Raw genomic sequence first — 19,991 nt, 5'->3', positions numbered from 1 at the left:
AATTCTGCATCTGAAGGAGAAGCTAAACTAATCACTGAGCAGAACTAATCTCTCTTTCGAGTCAGCCATTTCATGGGGCTTGTGCTGCACTCAAAGCAAGGCAGGGGAGGCGTCTATTGGGCTGCAGACACAGCCCAAGGGCAGATCCCCATTCCATGGACACTCAAGGCATAGGAATCACCTCAGCCTTCACAGTCACTCCACTGGGTTGCAGCAGGAGCACATCCAAACTCGCTTTACTGTTCACCACGTGGCAGAGAAGTGAGAGTCAGTGTGAGGTGGAGTCTGCCTTTACCTGGAGTCTGCCACTTTTACCTGTCTGCTTGTGATCCCAGCTTCGGAGGAGCATGGTCAGTGGAGCCCAGAGACCAGTGGGACTCACCTGCAGCCCAAGGAGACACCTGCTGGGCAGGAACAGCTGAGCATGCTTGAAAAACCAAGTGTTTGCACTGAAGTACAGATACACTGAGATACTGCACAGAGATACCGGTTGTTTAAAACATAAGTATTTTTAAAAAGCTTTATTCCAAACAGCTAATTATCCTGTCGAGTTTAAATCGGATTATTCAATGCTGTCACAAGTTTCTTATGAGGAAATGCATGGGTCAGAGCCTACATGTGTGAAGGACCTGTTGTGTGCTGCTGAGAGGGTGTCCAGAGGGAGCCCCTCCACTGCATCAATGCACTAAGATAAATGTTCAAAGAGACCAGCCACAAACCAAGGATAAGGACTTACACAATATATTTGGCCAAATCTAAGCAAACAAAATATTTTTTTATGCTGGTTTTAAATTGGTTTTAAATTAATTTTTATTTATTTCAATGTATTTAAGTAGGGATCTTGTGGAGACAGATAAAAAAGCATTCACTCAATTTATAGCAATAGTTGAATTATGCTTGCAAAAATTAACTCTGCTTTAGCAGAGCACTATGTATTTTGTAACAGTTCTGTGTTCTATGGCAGCCTGCATTTACCCATTCACTGTCTGATCAAGAGGGAATTCCACGTCTGGAAGTGGAGACCACACAAACTAAATATTAGCTCAGACCTTTTAGTAGATAGACGTGCTGCTGTGTGGACTGAATACCCCGAAGATGTGCACAAGACCTCTCTCAGTGGTAAGGAAAGGAACCTTTCAATTAGCCTCTGCACACAGACATACCTCTCATGAAACTTATGATTCAGGCACCAAAATAGTTTCCTCAAAGCCCCATGCCACACAGAAGAGAGCAAATATTTAATGAACTGAGAATGTTACATTTCTGTGTAAACAGCACAGCTTGTCTAGTTGTCATCAACATTTTCCTTAAATAAGACCTTGATCATCTTAGCTGTGATATGCCCTTCTGATTTACCAACAGTGTCCTCTTCTCTGCGGCTCCAGCTTGGCATTTCTTCTGGTTCCTTACAAGCAGGCACAGCTTTTCCAACCACATACAGTTTTCTCTTCAGAGGTCCCAATTTTGAGTATGCCTTAAGAAGAAAGAATATGTTTCCTATGCAATTTCATAGAAAAACAACCATTCTTAAAAAAAAAAAACAAAAACCAAAACACCCAAAACCAGCAACTTGCATTTTTAAAGCAACTGTAGAGATGCTGCCCTGGGGCTGTGTTTGATAAAGTCAGTAATAATGGGCTTCTTTTGCAAGCCAACTCATTTTAGGAGGCTACAGCCCTGCTGCCCTTTTCTTCTCTGTGTTTTCACCAATATCACCTCTATAAACCAAATTCTAATCTCAAATTCAGTTCTATGAGAAGAATTAAACTAATGCAACAGCTTGCTCCTGCCAAAAAGAGAGAGGTCCAAGCCCAGCCATGTGCTTCCACCACATCTGCACTGGCTCTGGTATTCTCCAAACCTCTGAGTCTACTCAGTTGACCAACCCAACAGAAACTAATTCAGGGGGAGAAAGAAATGGAAAGCTTTTCTGCTGGGTTAGAGTCAATCAGCTACAGGAAAGGCCAATGTGCATGGTTTCCTCGACCCCGTAGTTTGCACCCAGGAACACCTTCATCCTGGCTTTCTGTTGAAGGAATATTGATCCTTTAATGCTACTGTGCAACACAATTCTAAAGGACCAGTCCATTGCTATCCGAGCCAAGTAATCTCTCGTTAGGTGACATTCAGAATTCTTTCTAGGGGAATTTCATCCTGACACTCCATGGGATGATACCCAGGACACCATTCAATTGCCAAAACACTTCCTCATGGTATCAGAGATGCCTGAAGGCAATCCAAAACATCCACATGAGGCTGCTCCGTAGGACACAGAACCTGTGCTTATTTGGCCCAGCATCTGAAGGACATGGAGTGACCTAACTGTCCCAAACAGCATCAGAGGACTACAGTCAAACATCTGAATTGCTCACCAGGTAAAGGACATGGGATGTCATAACACCACTGGAAATAGAATGGTACTAACAGTAGCTCGTGCTCCACACTGAAAAATGTTACTGTCAGTGAAAGACCTGATAACTCTGACTCATACCTGGAACTCTTCATCTTCATACAACAAGCTGTCCAGGGCTGGAGTGAAGAATTTTTTCCTTGATTTTTCATCACTGTCTGGAGGCTTCTTATAATCTGTTTTAGGCCAAATCTTTGGAAAGGCACTTCTGAGGCTCTTTCCATCTGTCTTTGCTTTTTAAAGAGAAGAAAAAGGAAGTGTATGTAATAGTTAAGCCTTATGGAAGTCAGAATCAGTACTTGATATGAGCATTACCTGCAATCTTTAATATGGCTTAGCCCCTCCAATGCAAAGAACAGCTTGGTAGCATTTTTAATTGGCAATTCAAGCCAAATGTTCATTTACATTGGGGTTTTTTATGTGATTTTTATTCACAATTTCTAATCAAGACCCAGGGATTTAAATTCATTGAAAGTCAGAACTAATGGATCTGTAGGAGGGGGCAGGGAAAAAATGAGCTTTTATCAGTTCAACTTAAACCCTGTAGAGCCCTGAATAGTTAAAAAAAAAAAAGAAAGGCAGCAAAACCAAGTATAAACTTCTTCTATAGCCATGTTTGTGTATCTATAGGTACTTAACTACAAGTTCCTGAAACACAGTCTACTTATAACTCCCCTAAAGAAATCACATCTGTAGTTGACTAATTCTCAGGATGATAGAGGATTCTGGACATGGACTGCCAAGTTACAGGTTTGCCTGTGACTGTGACCCAGCTTATTGGAACAAAGCCTTCTCCTCCAGGTAAGTCTAGCAAAGGTGTTCAAAGTAAACATGTATTTAATACAGAAGTCTTTGTCAACATGTTTCCTGGTGCCTGATGATTTTAAAAGGCCTACCAATGGCTGGGACTGATCAGAACTTCAACAAACTTCTTCATGTATACATAACTCTATGACTTCAATTTTTCTAACAGATCTCTTTAATTTTGTATTAAGCAAATATAGAAGCATCTTCTACTTTTTTCCATCCTCTTTCTTCTACTTACACATAGATGTAAAATAAAATTTGTGATACTTAGGAATCCACAGAATCTGTCCTAAACAGATAAGCACAGGCTCATGCTCCTTCTTGCCTAATGGTATATCCTTTCCCTGGCCACACATACCAGAAGGGGTGGAGATTCAGCCCAAAATTCAGTACTGTTTACCAAAATTATCAGTTCAGGTTGAGCTCCATGTAGCTTTATCTGCTCTTGCTAGGGATTTAGTTGTAATTTAACTCTGGTGTATGGGCTGAATGACTGCAAAGTGCATGTACACTTAAAGTGAAAGCCAACATGGAGTTTTAATAATGTCCTCTCAGGGACAAGCTATAATGAAGTTATGATATGGATCAGTAAAGAACTGATTAAGATATGATTCATATCTTCATAAAAGATGGCCAGTCCTGTAAACTGCATTCCAGGGTAGCTCTAGATGAGTAATCATATTCCACAATCTAAAACAAATTTAAACTTAAAATCTGTACTACAGATAGATTGTGATTTTGTCTCCTTATGCAAATTACAATCTATCATGGCTGTGGTGGCTGCAGTCAAGAGGGAAATAAGGTATTATCCATGTCAAAAAGGTAGTTTGAATTAAAAGTTTTGGAAATAAAAAGTCTGTAAATGTTCAGTAACTTAGCAATTCTTATAAGCTGCTGACATTTGCATTACCTGCATATTCTCTCTTTTCCCTTTTAATTCCATCCTTAAGAAGTTCTTGCAAGCCAGCTCCCTTTGTATGAAACAAATGCCTATGGAGTAAAAAATAGAAAGTGAAACCCATAATGGGGGGTCTGAATTTTCTCTCTAAACTGTCCTGTGCAATGATTTGGGGTGAGGGGGAGGCCACCCTTTCTGAGAGCCACTGCTGCTTAGCCACAAAGGCAGAATAGCGCAATGGTTCAAAAATGCAATGGAGGCAGCCAGGTAGCTTAGTGGCTAATAAGCTGCTCTTTTTTATTCCTAGTGTCTTAGTTCAGCTATGTCCATGAGACTAAAAGAAAACAAATGTTATAGTCTCCAGTCAGTCCAAGATTCAGACCACAGCTGGCAGCTCTCACTTCAAAGAAATCCAAAGTCTGGAGAGAAAAATGGTTACTTCTTAAGACTTGAACTTTTTGTGTAATATGGCTAAAATCACTGAGCTGGGACTGGAAACTGAAGATGGATCTCTCACATTGTTGTATTGTGCTTTTGATACCATTAGTGTTGACATTTCGTAGCTAAATTAATCTTTCTCCAGGGAAAAAGTTAAATCGTTTCAACACAAAAGAAGCTAATACTACAGACACCCCTGCAGACAGACATTTCCCAAGGTCTCTTCCTCTCTCAGTGTCAGGTCATTTGTTTCACATAAGATTGCAAACCCCTTATATATTTGCAAATTAATCTTCACATCCTTACACATCCTTACTGATTTTGCAAACAGTAAAGGAAAAATCTATTATTCAGCACTTAGTCTGAAAAGCTGGGGCTGAGACCATCTAATTGCAAAACAAAGAAATTATTTCCAAGCCTCAGTGATATAAAGTGAGTAGTGTTAGGTCTTAGCAGATTAATTAAGGACTCAGTTTCTTCCCTGAAATTCGGTACTTGGGAAGTCACAATGTTACTGTCATCCTTCAGAGATACTACTTCCATGTATACTCAGTCAAGTCCTGTCTTTCCTCAACTAGGAAATTACCTTGGCTTTGATGTGGGAGAGCCCAAATAGCTCCAGAGGCAGACAGGAGCATTGTCTTAAAAAAAAAAATAATTAATTACTTTTGAGTTCATAAAATCATTATTTTACCCTGATACTCTGAGATGCTGAAGTTTGATATCAATCAGTTTTGCCACTAAACTGGTATTTTCTTCTTCCAGGAGCTGGACAGAAGATTTCAAATCCCTTTCTTCCTTTCGGTAGATCTTAACCTTTTGACAATTAAAAAAAGAAGAAAATAAAGTCTTAGAACTTTGGAAAGCTTTGATAGCAACTACCTTACCAGCACATACCAAAGAAAAATGCAGCTGTATCATTAATATTGCACATTTGATGAGGAAACATAGTGACACCATCTTCAGACAAAAGGAAGGACTCTCTGGTTCTTTCACACCTTTATTAGAACCCTTTTATTGTCACAGCCTACGTGTGTCAATCACAGCCACACATTTGGGCTATGCAACCCTGACAGCAAAACCTTCTTGTATAGTCAAACAGGTCTGCTAGACAGGAACTCTGGATTTTTCTCTTTTGCTTTTCACATCGGAGCTCTGAGAGAGGAAAAGCTTCTTTGCAGAGATAAAGTCAGGGTCTTACTTAGCAAGAGTTGTTTTTCTAATTCCTTCTTATGCACAAAACCTTCTTACCCAGAATTAGTGAAGTTTTCAGTCCAAGTTACCACAACATTTCTTCCCTCAGAGGGTGGTGGGGCTCTGGAACAGGCTCCCCAGGGAAATGGTCACAGCCCCGAGGCTGATAGTGCTCAAGGAGCATTTGGACAACACTCTCCGTGGGACTTTGCAGGACCAGGAGCTGGACTCAGTGATCCTTGTGGGCCCCTTCCAGCTCAGGATGTTCTATGGTTCTGTGACATTGGCTAAGCCCCAGGTACTACTTGCTTTCAGAGTGGTAACTGCCCCTTATCACTGTGGAGATACACTGACCAAAGGATGCTGGTTATTCAGTTCCCACTTTTGCATAAGTGCTAGCAAGTTCTTACCCCCTTCACTGGGGAGTGGAATGTACTATGGAAACGATGTCTTCCCAGAAACCTTAGCCATATGCACATGTTCAAGAGAAGTACCAAGTGATCTGAAAGCATCCATTCTCATCAAAACCAAATTAACCCAGCTATAATCATCCAAATTTGCAGTTAAAACTAGTTCCAACTTCTCCCAAGGATTAAAAAGGTGAAAATGACTGGAAATTAACCAATAACAGGATGTGGCTTGGCACGGTGAGGTGATGCAGCTTTGCACCATCTTGGTGTGACACAGTAACCATGGAAAAATGTGACTGAAGTCTCCAAATCTGTTTTAATTTTGGAGGTAACTAATCTAGAGCTATTTTGGTAAGTCATTTTTCAGTACAGTGGCCAAACTTTAAAAAATTAAAAAGAACTGAGAAACTCAAATTTTTGGTTTATCACCCCCAAAGGAAATACTGAAACAGTCTGTCAGCTACATATAAACATTAGTCTGAGAGAAAATATTTCATATATGTAAGAAAAGCAGAGAAAATGAATGGGTGAATTCAGAGAGAATTGGAGAAGTTAGTGATAATAGTTTTGTTTTCCCCCAAAATTCAAAGCAGTAATTCATAACATAGGCAAGTAGCAACACAGGAAAGTAACTCATAATATAGGAAACTTGTAGTTGAGAGGAAAGAACCCAAATCCCTCAGCTCTGAGGTGAGGGCCTGTCAGGACATAAGAGTACTCCAAAGTGCTTTCTTGTTGGCACTGCTAATGTGTGTAAAGAACTGTAAGTGTTCAGTAAGACAGGGAGAAGGGAAGAGAATTCATACTCATTCAGTGATGGGCTGTGTAGATTTGAGCTTCTCTTTGTTTATACAGAATAAAACAGTAATTCTTTCCCATTTCTTTTCCCTACCCTCATTGCTTCAGAAGCTGTGGTTTGGACACCCTCCCTGGAAAGTTAAAGATGCATGCTTAGAGCTCATTAAGGGGAAGAAGGAAAGCTGTGTCCCTGCATACTGGCAAGTACATTAAATTAGTAACTAAAATGAAGAAATCTCTGCCAGGTTCGTTGATGGGGCATGGAAAAGTAAGAAGTACATTTATTAAATTCCCAAAAATTTCTGCTCAGTTCTCAGCTGTGAGGCTCTAATAGTGAGGAAAGGCATTTCACCCACCAATCTCATGCTTAGATTTGATTGAAACAAAGAACCTACATTGACTGGAATAAATAAAATCAAACTTTCACTATGGAAAAAATTAGTTTCCTAAATCTGGCACAAAAATTTTTTGCTTGTCAAGAAAATTACAGCTATCTAATATATAGCTCTAAATTGTCATTAAAGGACAGTATAAAAGCTATCAAGCAATTATTTACAACCATATATGATTTTGATTTTCCTCTCTTCAGTGTAGAGTCCCCATGGTTTCTTTATGACCTTTCATTTAATGTTGTCTCAAGCCATTTCTCAGAACATGTTTCCAACATCCATATCCATTTTCTTTCAATACAGCAGCACTAGAACTTTAATGCAATTCAAACCTCCCCTCTTCAGCTACTTACCTGGTTGATCCTTTATAGCATCCCAATCTCCACAGATAAAAATCCTTAATTGTATGGAACATTGTAGTCCTTCATGTAACAGCTTGGGCAGGAAAGGGGGTCCTCCATTTGTGAAAGCAGATGTTCACCTCTTACCTTTATTCACCACATTGCACTGTTTGCTGCTCAGGATTACAGATTAATTACTGGAAAATTGCTCTCCTTTGCCAACAGAAAACTTCCGAGGCCCATGACTGGAAACAGTTCTGACCATAGGCCACAGTATTTCAAACATAAACTGCCATGATAAACTGCAGGCAAGTGATCCTCTTACCTCTTCTTTTAGCCACTCATTCTCTTCAATCTCTCTGCGACAGTTTTTGTCTAAGTATCCCACAGCATTCTGAGAAAATACAATTTAAGATAATCTCATCGGAGAGCAACACTGACAGTCCTGCACACTACAAAGAAGAACCTTCTGCTCTTTAGCAGGAAATAATTAAGACACATCCACACAACAGAATGCAGCATCCCCTGAGGGATTACAAGGGGATTTACTTCACAAGGCCAGATGTTTCTCCTCTATCATGTGGCCTAGAGCAGATTATATGTCAAACAATTTACCAATATTTTTTGATTTCCCATATTAAAATAGGATATTTTCCTTTTTGCCTAACAATTTCTTCTATGTTCCCAGTACTGTTCAAGTCTTACTGCTTTTAGAAAATCAAACCTTCAGCTATTAAGAACCCCAAGTAAAATCCCAAATGAGCCAGTACTGATCTACAACAAGTGACCTAAGCATGTAGAGATCTGTGCTAATGACCCAAGGCTACAATTTAATTACTGATGTCAGTAAAGTGGAAGGAAGAAGTGGGGGGGAAGATGCCCCTGTAGATCACCATAAACACAGTTCTCTTGATTATGTTCTCACATGACTGGAAATTCCAGCACTGAAGTCAGGGAATTTAAACACCTAATGGGCCTAGTGGTTTGTACTGAAGTAAGCTTTGCATTTTGTGAAAGTAAGAAGTTGTTACTAGAGCTACTTGTAAACCATGTTTTCAAATCAGAGCTGGCAGAGATGACAAAAAACAGAGTGAATCAATAAACCTACATTTTCCTGAGACTTCACTACTGTGGCATTTTAAAAATGTTGTACTTTACAAGTGCAGTGGAACCTTTTTTTTTTTCAAATTGATGTATATTTTCATACAATCTCTTGGTACATTACTTCTTTTTGAAGTCTGTATAAATGTCAAAATCAAGGCCATGGCAAAAGCAGCATGTTCTCAAAGAAGCCTTGTTGGTGCATGGTGCCCCAGTTTCCTGTGCCTTGTTTGTAAAATGCCCTCACATCTACACATTGTTATTCTGGTGGAAAGAAAAAAAAAGTACATGTATGTATAGCAATAACCAAATCCATATGTACCAGGATTTACAGGTTATTTTACTGTCAATTTATTAGGAAAGTTTGAAGTCTTAATATGTGTTAAAATAATTAATAATGCAGAGTACATGTATCCCAACTATAACGCAGTTAGAATTTTTTAAAAAAAGCAAAAAGAATACCTTAAGAGCTTCTTCACTGAGTAATTTCATGTGCCTGTCAAACAGTTTCTGATTTTCTTCTCTCACAACTTTCAAAGCTTCTCTATAATATTCTTCAAAACAAAAAACCAGGGAAATCAGAAATCATTATTTGTCATCAACTTTTCCTGATAACAGATAGATAACTGATATGTCATTACTAAACTGCAACTTATCAGTGAATTAGTGAGTGTTGCCTGCATAGACGCTCCACAGAAAAGGATTCAAATATCCTTTTCCAAAGAAATTGTCCTTCTAAACCCAAAGAGCAGTAGTGTTAACTACAAAACTAGAAATTGGAAGCAGCTTACACATTTCTGTTCACAACTGCAACAGCTGAGCAATTCACTGCTAACTGAGCAGTGATCTAAGCAATTCTCTGCTAAAATATTGGCATCTTAACATTAAATTTTGTCTTTATCAATAGCAGAGGTTCTGGAGCCATATGAGAGATTTGCTTAGAAAATTTATTTTTTAAACATAGAAGCGTATTGGATCTCTTTATCCACGTGACAATTTTTCAGATAGTAATTATAACATGCCTAATAAATTTTCTGACTTATCTAAGGCTCTAAGTTTCTAATTTGACAGCAGGAGAAAATAGAGAATGTGGCAATTGCCACAATGATTTGCTTCTATCATTACTTGTGGTCATTATTTAGAAAGTATGTCTTACATTGAACTGAATAGGTTTGGCTTCGTGTTCTAGTCATTTGCAATAAAATTATTTCATCCTTCCTTTTAGTTCTTTTGTTTTTGCTCTTCTAAATAGCTCACTTCCACTTGATATTTCCTCCTTCTGAAGGAATGAATGAGATTGTAGTAATTTTCTGTGAAGGAAGGCACAGCACACTTGTTCCAAAGGGTTGAAATTCAGTCTTTCACTGCACTTGTGTTGCAGACAGCCTATTTCTGATCTAGCTGTAAACTAATATCTGCTCATGGATGCACTGTGGAGTCAAAGGCAGTCATATATGAAAGGTGTATTACTAGTGCATTAATTATTAATTTAATGTGGCAGCAGCTCTCTGGCCACAGAGAGCAACACATAACTTTCCCAGGCATCGTCCTGTGAGAAGATCAGAGAAAAGAATGCTAAATAATTCTTATCTTCACTTGCTGCACCTGTTATTGTGAACATGTGGAATGTGTTATGGAGATTTGTTTACCAAAGAGTGATTTCTTAATTGGCCAATGGTTATGGTGTTTAGATTGAAGGACCAATTGGGTCCACCTGTATCATGACTGTCTGTAAGGGTGATGGGTTTCTTAATTAGTATAATCAAGTGATTGATCAGCCTTCTGAGAAACATGGAGTCAGTGCTAATTATTATCCAGCTGGGGGCCTGCAACAACAATTTAACACTGTGGAAGCTGGACTCCACCTAGAAGCTGGACTCCATCTAGACTTGGCAGAATGAAAAGGAAGTACTTCCATACTATAATGAATTCACTCTTCCATTATTTCAGACAGCTAAATAACCTGAGTTGTACTTGGAGAATGAAAAAGGAGAAACTGTGTGTCTGAACAGTTCCTAAAGAGGCTATCTTCCCTAATCCTCTCACTGCAACACTGTTTTCCCCACACATCCCCTAAATGTGTGGCTCTCTTTTGCTTCCTCTGCAGCTGTTTTGCTTAAAATGTCACCACCAGAAAACATGAACTGTGCCAGTTCCAAGCCCTTCAATGGTACACATAGAGACAGAAACCTGTTCACCTATGCTTATTCTCTAAGCCTGTTACATATTCAAGGTGTGAGCAAGCCAAATTTGTTGCTGCCTCTCTCTGAAAGCTTGATAGATTTCTGCTGGAAGGCTGTACTCCCCACACACTTTCTAGGTTCAGTTTTAGGGAGTTAAGCAAAATAGTATGGTAAACATCCACTACTGTCAGCATCATTTTCCAGAATTTTATGCAGGCCACTTATATATGTACCACTATAACATGACTTTCAATAAATACACTTCTGTTGGACCATGAATTTTTGTTAAACCACAACATTCTGTACCCTGTGACATGCAGGAGGTCAGACTGCCTGTCCCTACTGACATTCTGTATAACAGCCCATTCTCCTTTTCATTTCATATTTCAGCAGCTATATAGCGAAGTTTTTAAATCAATTAAGAACATAGAAAATGCGTAATGAAAAAACCCCAACCTCTCCTGACTACAGACATGGATATCTGACAAGCTATCTGGAAATGCAGAAATCACAGAGCAGATCTTAATGGTGGTAAAATATGTTTTGAGAGACAAAACGATAGCTGGCTGGCTCTTATTCACAGTAGCTGATGCCTGGTAATGGCTGGCACAGAATATACAGAGACCCTTAGAGCAGTGTCACTGCCTGTTACCACCAGCTGCTTGGCTGCAGTCACGCATACTGAGAGGGACATAAAGAAAGAAAACCAGGACATCCTTCTCCTGTTGGAAGCATGGGTTATGTAACAGCAAAATATTTAAATTATTTTAAAATAATGCAGTAATAAAGAAATCTTTGTAAAGCACTCAGCACCACAATATATAAGCTCTCAAATTAATTCCACTGCTGTGACAGTGCTGAAACTGTTCCCAGTATGTGTCTGTGTCTGTACCGGCGATTTTGCAGGACCTCACACTGTGTAACTAGGAGGAAAGGCCCAGACCACTGGCTAAAGAGCTCCCCCTAGTCCTGCATGTAAACCAGTGCGCTCCACGGAAAAAACTGTTCCAAGAATGAGCTCATACTACTTTCCTGTCAAAGGAGCTTTCAATATGTGAAGTGCTTGTAGATGATGAGAACTAACAGCAGCAGAGTCAACATTTTCAAGTATGACTGCTAAGGGAGCCCTCTGTGTAGGTGACCTAAATATGTGTAGACTTATTTTTACAAAAAACTGCTATCCTTTTCAGTAACTTTTTTTTTTTAATTGGTTGCCTGTATTTTACAAGAAAACAATCAAAGGACCAGTTTATCAGTTTCTTGAAGTGTCATCAATTCTATATCAATTTCTTAATACAGAGACTTCTACAGAGAGAGAAATAAAGAAAGGGAGTCCTTACATTTTTCAGGATTATGCAGCCCATCTTAGGTGCACTTAGAAAAGTTCATGCAAATTACTAAAAGAGTTGATACAATTTACTAGAACTTGATCTAAAATGAATTTTATCATTTAATTCCTGCAGGCAATATGCAAAGGCCCTGTAAGATTTGCATTACACCAGCTGTAAACTGACCTTCAGTTTTTTCAAGTTCATATTTGACATTTGCAATGTCTTTTTCCAGACTGCTAATCCTCTCAGCATGTATTTTACTTCCAACATTTTTGTACTCCAACCAATAATCTCTCTCACTCTGCTTTTCTGCAATTTTTTTCTTAGTTTCTTCAATTTGGGAGCGCAGATCTATTAAAATAAGAAAGTCAAAGACAAGTTCATTACTGATTTATTGAACTGATAATTCTTACAGTGTCAATCTGTTTAAAAAAGGCGCTTTCACAGGGAATGGAAAAGGAAGGGGGATTCTTCCACACTACAGAATATTACAACCTGATGGCCTTACATAATTTCAAGGGCCACCAACAAGCTGAAAACAGCTTGATCTTATTCTTCCAGAGAGAGACAACTGTTCTCACCAAAATGTTGGAACCAAGGTCACGTGTCTCCCACAGAAAGTCACAGGGATGGCAGCCAGAACTTTCAATACTCAAAACTGATCTTTTTTTCCTGCCATCAATAATTTTTATTTTCAATCTTCAGTAGAGCCACTGCTTAGGACTTTCATGAGTTTCAAAAAAGAGGAAGCCTCTGTACTTGCACAATACTATACATCACTTGGAAGGGACAGATTGATTTATAAGCCCTCCACAATCTCATACTAAACTGAGAGACCCAATTTTGGGAGAGGAATAGTTTTTATACTTTTTATACAAAAAAGATGTTGAGTCTCTACTTAAATTGCAAAACAACAACACGTACTCAATGCCAAGTGTGTAAACTGCAAACCACACTTCCCCAGTGCACAACATACCATGAAGAAGTTGTTCTTTATCCTTCACAAGCTGAAAAACTGCTTTCAGTGACTCTTCCACATCATCCCTGGTTACAACCTCCTTCTCATCTCGTTTTTTCTCCTTTTCTTCTATTTGCCTTACTAAGCGCCTGATAAGCACCTTCTGTTCTTCCTTCAGAACAACATTCTAAAAAAGAAGACACAGCTAATATTAACATGTTTTCAAAGTGACAAATTTAAGCAAAAATAGTAAAATCTGGCCTAGTGCCAGATGAAATGCAAGAGCACCCAGCTAAACACCTTTTCTTTGTATTCTGAAAGATTAGAGCAGAGGGCAGAATTTGCAAGGCTCAGATAGTTCCTCAGTGACTTCAAGACCACTGGAAGGAAATGAGAGACAAATGACATCTGTACTTAGTACAGCCCACCAATAATCCTCCATTGCCTGGAAAGAAAGGTGCTTATAGATAATTTAATAAAAATGTTTATAAGTAGGAGCTATTTGCTTCATGTCAACATTCTTTATGAGAACATGCCATCTTCATATAGAAAAATCATAAGACAATCAGATCACTTGCATATAACCACAGAAAAGAGTCTTGTTAGAACTGAAATTAGTTTTACCTCCTGATTCCACAACTGTTATCATAACCCTTGGCCATTACCCTCTCTAGTGACACTCAGATTGTTTGAAATTACTGATTGTGTATTTTTGCTCCCAAAGGATACCATACAGGAGCAAACAAGTAATAAGTAAGCAACAGTTAGTAGGCAGTAGAAAGAGTCTCAAGCATTCTTCACTTCTAGGATTAACTCCAAATGCTCAGAAACATTAAGCAGGAAATAAAGAATGGAGATCAAAGCACTGTCAAAACATGAATAAATTAAAACTATAGCACTTCACCCATGCCTTAAAGTACCCTGCTCAATCTAAAATATAGAGTCCTTGAAAGACCATGAACTAGCAGGGGAATAACTGTAGAAAGATAGCTGGGGGTAAAATTAGAGGAAACTGGGAAGTTGTATTCACATCCTAACAGAAGTTGTAGTGGTATGGAAATTATAAAGTAAAATGCAGCTGCTACTCTCTGAATGGAATGCAGTTGGCATGCTCGTAACCTAATCCATGATGATGCTCTACAATCTGCAGCCACAGCCCCTGCTAAGGGGGATGGAACAGAGTGGAGACACCGTGGCCAGGCTGCGTAGAAATCTTTGCAGGGAGGGGAACTCAATGGCACAGCATCTGTCAGCCAGGGGAGAGAGGAGAAGATGAATGACTAGAGTCACTCAAGCTCCACCTAAACATAAAGAAATAGTACGAAAGTAAGTTAGGAATGGGGAGAAGTTTGGGAAGTCCATCATAACCACTAGGATCAGTTGTGAGACTGAACCTGTTTTCTCCCCCATAGGGACACCTTTTGGGTTAGAACCATGCTCTGTGGGCACTGAATACTTTGGATTAGAGCTTGTGTGTGTGTGGCTTTGAACATGTTTTTGCAGAGAGATAGTATGACTGAAAATCCTCAAAACTTAGTCTGTCACAACTTTATGTTAATAAAGAACATTATTCCATAAACTGTCAGTGTGACAGCACACGGGCACTGGCTGTCAGTAACACACTCAAGCAAACTGGGGAGACCCACTGAGGGTCTCCCCCTATGCTGTTGCATAGGTCTGTGCTGTTGCTCTGAACAAGGCAGTCGAATTGCCCTCCGATCCAACAGTATAACCACAAGAGACATAAGACTCAACAATAATCATAAAACCCTTCAGATGCCTGCAGAAAGAAGAGCAATTGCCGCTTCCAGTGATAGTCAAGCCACAAATGAAACTCCATCCAGGCTTCAAGACTGAAAGAAGTACCACAGAAAGCTAAACAGATGGATGCTTATAAAAGCAGGGCAAGCATCAGCATGGGAAGGACAGAGACATTGTTTCAATGTTTCACTGCTATGAAATGCAGGCTGCAACATGATCCAGAATAAGGATTTTTTGAGCATTTTCAATTGATTTCAATAGGTGACTCTCAAATATCTATTTTCAAAGTTCACTGCTCACAGTTATCAGATGCCATATTATGGCTGTTTATTTACAGCTCATATGCACAGTTCTTTGAAGTGTCACTCAGGTGAGATCAGTAGTTACACAACCTTGTTCTAAAAATTACCCAGAAGAATTCTTAATCCATGAGAAAGTGTGTCTTCATCAATCAGTGCTAGAAATCACAGATAGTAAATAGCACGATGGTCTTTCTCCTTAATTCAATTTTTATTGTAACTAAGTTTTCAGCAATAACTAGATTCTCACAGAAATCTGTGTCATTACATTACTTCAGAAGTGATTCAAAGAAGCTCAACAATTCTCAGTGCTTGGTTAGGTCTGCTAATATTACTGACAAAAGTGAAATTTATACCATTTATTCTTCATGCACTAAAATATTAAAGAATATTTGTAGGACTGGTTAAAAGGCTTATCTGAACATACTGCAGGAAAGGTACCTACTGAAAGAGGGCTTGCTGTCCTGTGCTTGCTGCAGAGAAAGATGACAAAGAAGGGCAACAAAGTTGATAAAAGGACTAAAGCACAAATCTGATGTGGAGCAGCTGAGGATGTTTAGTCTGAAGAAAAGGAGGCTCAGGGTGGCATCTTATTTCTTTCTACAACCACCTGGAATAACTTTGTAGCCAGGTGGAGGTTGGTCTCTCCTCCCAGGTAACATGTAACAGGGCAAGAGGAAAAGGAAATTATGCCAAGTTTAGATTGGATATTAGGGAAAATTTCTTCACTGAAAGGGTGGTGAGGCATTGGAACAAAGAGCACTCTTTGCCCAGGAAAGTGGTGGAATCACTGTCCCTGGAAGTGTTCAAAAGGGTTGAAATGCCACATGTGGATGTAGCACTTGTGGACCTGGTTTAGTGATGAACACAGTGGTGCTGGGTTAAGCAGCTGGACTTGATGATCTGAGAAGTCTTTCCCATTGTGTCAAACCATGTCACCCATCCTTAACAATTCTGTGATTCCATTAAATAGGTAGGTGGTTACAAGTATCTCTTGTGCATTGGAAAGCACCTGCACTGAACTCACTTTACCTTATAGCTGTGTCCTATTCTGTAATGCTCTACTCCTGCAGCTTCTTTTTAGCATGTTATATTTAGGACATTTCTGCTATGTGTCACATTTAATTCAGATAACACTTTAACTTTCAGCACATAAAGTGACTCACTAACTCTAGTTTCACTGACTGTAATAAATTCACTGCAATAACTAATTTTAAAGTATGTAGTATTCAAATGGAAAGAATAAAGGTGAATTTATGAGTAAGAATACCACAAAAAAATTTGCTGCATAGTCACTTACCTTTTTAATATTTTCTTTGATCCTTTCTTCCAGTCCGTTCAGATGAAACAAAACCTGTGCAATTGCTGCTTCTTTGGCCACAATACTAAGAAAGAGACATTCTTATAAAAACATTAGAGAAAGGAATGCTATTTAAGCTAGGTTAGATGTAAATACAACAGAAATGTTTATTTTCATATTATATTGCTAGACTCATTTGGGTAAATACCACTGTCTGCTTACTACACATAAAGAAATTATTTCCCACATACATCTGGGCCTGGATGTTAGTTTGGATTTCATACCCCTACAGAATAGCAGACTCCCTGGTTGTACTGTTCCTGAGTAGACTCCTGAGAAGCTGCAGCTGGTTTGTTCATTCTGCATGAGGTTTAGCTGACCTGTTACACAGGTCACTTTCAGGACAAGATTGTTTGTGCTCCAGAAAATATTACTCTAGTACTCTGTACCTCTGTTCCCAGCATTCATTCATATTATGGGGTAATAGAGGCAAGTATTACAATTATCACAAAGTCTTTTATTCTTTTAACAGTTCTTCCTTCAATTTTTAGTTTGGGGGTTTGGGGTGTTTTTTTGTGGTTTTGGGAGTTTTTTCCCTTCTCAATTGCTTTCAGCTGTTTCAAAAGAAGATCATTTATTTCCTAGTTAATTGGCTAAGTTTGGATCACTGAATCATACAAATTGCAGGTTACTAAATTTGCATCCTCTGGTGTCAGTGTGCTCCAAGGTATTCTTCAGGTTTTCTATTAACCAGAAGGATATTAGTTAGAGAGAGACTAGACCAGAGATATGGGGGTACGGTGGTCATGGCCATAGCAAAACTACATCGTAAGATTATTGTTCCTAAGAAATGCTGAAACAGAGAACTTTAATGAAAATGCAAAATAACAAATTCCCTAAGAACAGTGACCATTCTTCAGTGAAAGGAAATAAAAAACAGGGATGGAAGTTAAATAAATACTACACACCTGATAAATTCTAAAGTGGAATGTGACAGCTATTCACTTGTATGATTATCCACCTTTGATCAGTCAAGTAGTACAGAGCAGTTACAAATTACAGAGGTGAAGAAAAAGAAAGGGAGAGCAAGAGGGACAGAGAAGAGAGTGGGAGAAAGATAAAAACAGCAAGAAGAATAGTTTTCTTCCCTTTTCCCCCTACTGTTGCTGTAGAAACTACATATTCCATTTCAGTGGAAGACGCTCCAGACAAATGAGTCATTTGCTTGGCTATTAGCATATGCATAGCAATATTTTTATCAGAAAGTGGTGCAGTTTTTCTCTCAGCCCAGTAATACAGTTTCCTTATTCCTCCACAAAATAGGTGAGTAGGTTCTGGACTTTTCAGAAGGTATTTGTTTGTGATATGATTCAGCTAAATCTAGGTTATTTCACTATGGAAAATTGTACTCTGTGCTCTGTAAAATGAAACAGAAAAATCCCACATAAATCCTGTGAACTCATACAGATCTCACTACAGCTATAGGAGCATACTTTTCAGTTTGCTTACTCCACTTGTCATTTCCAAACCAAGGTGTTACTCCTTGCTCCCTAAACACTGATAATTGTTGGATATTGGGTGTTCCTGAGGTATTTCCCTTTCAATTTCTGTCTCTTAGATGAAAGTCATGAAGCTTACTTTTTCTCCTTTTAATCATTTACTCAAGAGACTAGAAATCAAATAAGTTGGACTGGTTTGTAACTGCTTCAGATATTTCCCCCTTGGCTTTTATTTTTCTCCGCTTGATTTTAAGAGACCTTTAATTTATCCATCTCTTACTTTCAAAATAAAACATTTTGTGCTCTGCTCTCAGCTGCACCAAGAAAGACTGCAAACTGTAGGTCCTGAGGTTCTGGCTAGTGACAACAAACCTCTGCGAACACCAAGGAATCCTAAAAAATACAGTCAAATGTGATCTTGCTACTTCAGCATATGCTGATCAAAAGCTTGCTACTAACAGAAAAAATGTCAGGGTTTTTTGGTTTTAATATTTTTTCCCAAGTTATAGCCTAATGGCAAAGAATTTCTGACCCACTGAATTGCTTTCTTACAGCTACAGTTTAAAAAGTGTACCTTTCCAAAATAGCCTCGAAACCTCAAAACAATCAGCTCAGGCTCTAAATTGTGTCAGTTGTCTTTGTTATCTGCTTTCTTTATTCACATATTCTATATGAGTGAAAAGTTAAAATATATTTAACCTACTGATATTCTAGTAAGGCTTCTGGTAAATCTGATTCAGGCTCTTGAACTTGCTCTTCTGGTTTCTTCTTTTTCTTACTCTCTTCCATTTTTTTGGGTTTTTTTTCTTTTTTTTTTTTGTTTTGTTTTTTATACTTGTGCTAGAAGTGAAGGGAAAAAATATAGAGATGAATAATTCACAAAGCATTGTGTGTTCACTGGCATTTGTCACTTGTGACAAGCTTGTAACAGTTCTGAAATAAAAAAAAAAAACAAAAAACAAATTGTGTTTTAGACAGCAACAATCCTGTCCAGGGGTAGCACTCAGGCCCATGTCTATACATATATACACACATATATGTGTGTGTATATATACATATATATATGTAATGTAATGTATACCTAAGTAGATACAGGGCTCTCTATAACCAGTTACTTACTACATCCCTTGCTACTGGTTGTCTTTTGCATTCTTGCAAATCAAACCAGCAGTTGCTCCTTTTCCAGTCCTTTGTTTCTTTATCAGCCTTGTTTTATCAAGTCCACTTGTTCACATGCCTCTCTTTCCCTCTCCTTCTGTTCTCCTAGCACTATGAATATCTCCCTTTCACCACAACTCTGATAGCAGTTTTCATTGTCAGAGCTGGAACAAAAGCACTTTCTGAAGGGATATGCATGTCAGCAGTATTCCCTGGGCATGCTGTCACAACTAGCAATCTCAGAATTCGACTGACAATGAATAGTTCTGCAATGGAACTGGTAGCATATATTATACAAAATAAAAAATGTCACAAGAAAGGGCACTTATGAAGATTCCTTGCTTTTAGCAGTCACATAATCAAATTTTCCAAACCAAAATAATTTATCTATTATAGAATGTTTTATTACTGAATTAGTAGAAACACTGTACATAACCTGCTTTTGTATTAAACTGCTTTTCTGAATTTAAATTCTGAATTTTACAATAATAGGTAAAATTGATAAAAACTTGTTCTGTGACTCAATACAGCAGGCTGGGTACTTTTTCGTGTTAAAATGAGCACAACTAAACAGGAAAAAAAATCAGTAAAAAGCCACATAAGCAAGCCTGTAAAATCAAGGGAATGAAGTGAAACCAACTATTGACAGATGCACGGTAATCCATACACTGTCCTATGCCTTCTCATCACACTCACCCTGAAGCAAGGCCATGTCA

The 19,991-nt window shown here is 38.5% G+C and overlaps 1 protein-coding gene across 1 annotated transcript; it reads right to left on the bottom strand.

Moving 5' to 3' along the window:
- Positions 1-1,214: 1,214 nt before the first annotated feature.
- On the bottom strand, positions 1,215-18,967 carry CCDC83 (coiled-coil domain containing 83). Its single transcript, XM_068181650.1, has 10 exons — positions 18,821-18,967; positions 16,619-16,703; positions 13,277-13,445; positions 12,484-12,651; positions 9,249-9,340; positions 8,011-8,079; positions 5,248-5,369; positions 4,128-4,207; positions 2,492-2,643; positions 1,215-1,474 (listed from the first exon to the last, which is right to left on the bottom strand). Exons 1-10 carry the CDS (start codon positions 18,904-18,906, stop codon positions 1,286-1,288), a joined length of 1,212 nt encoding a protein of 403 aa, XP_068037751.1. The 5' UTR covers positions 18,907-18,967; the 3' UTR covers positions 1,215-1,285.
- Positions 18,968-19,991: the final 1,024 nt, after the last annotated feature.

Source organism: Anomalospiza imberbis, chromosome 2 (genome assembly GCF_031753505.1).
Source record: "Anomalospiza imberbis isolate Cuckoo-Finch-1a 21T00152 chromosome 2, ASM3175350v1, whole genome shotgun sequence".
Lineage (NCBI taxonomy): Eukaryota > Metazoa > Chordata > Aves > Passeriformes > Viduidae > Anomalospiza > Anomalospiza imberbis.
The sequence above is the reverse complement of the archived record's forward strand: the minus strand, read 5'-3'. Positions and strand labels throughout refer to the sequence as shown.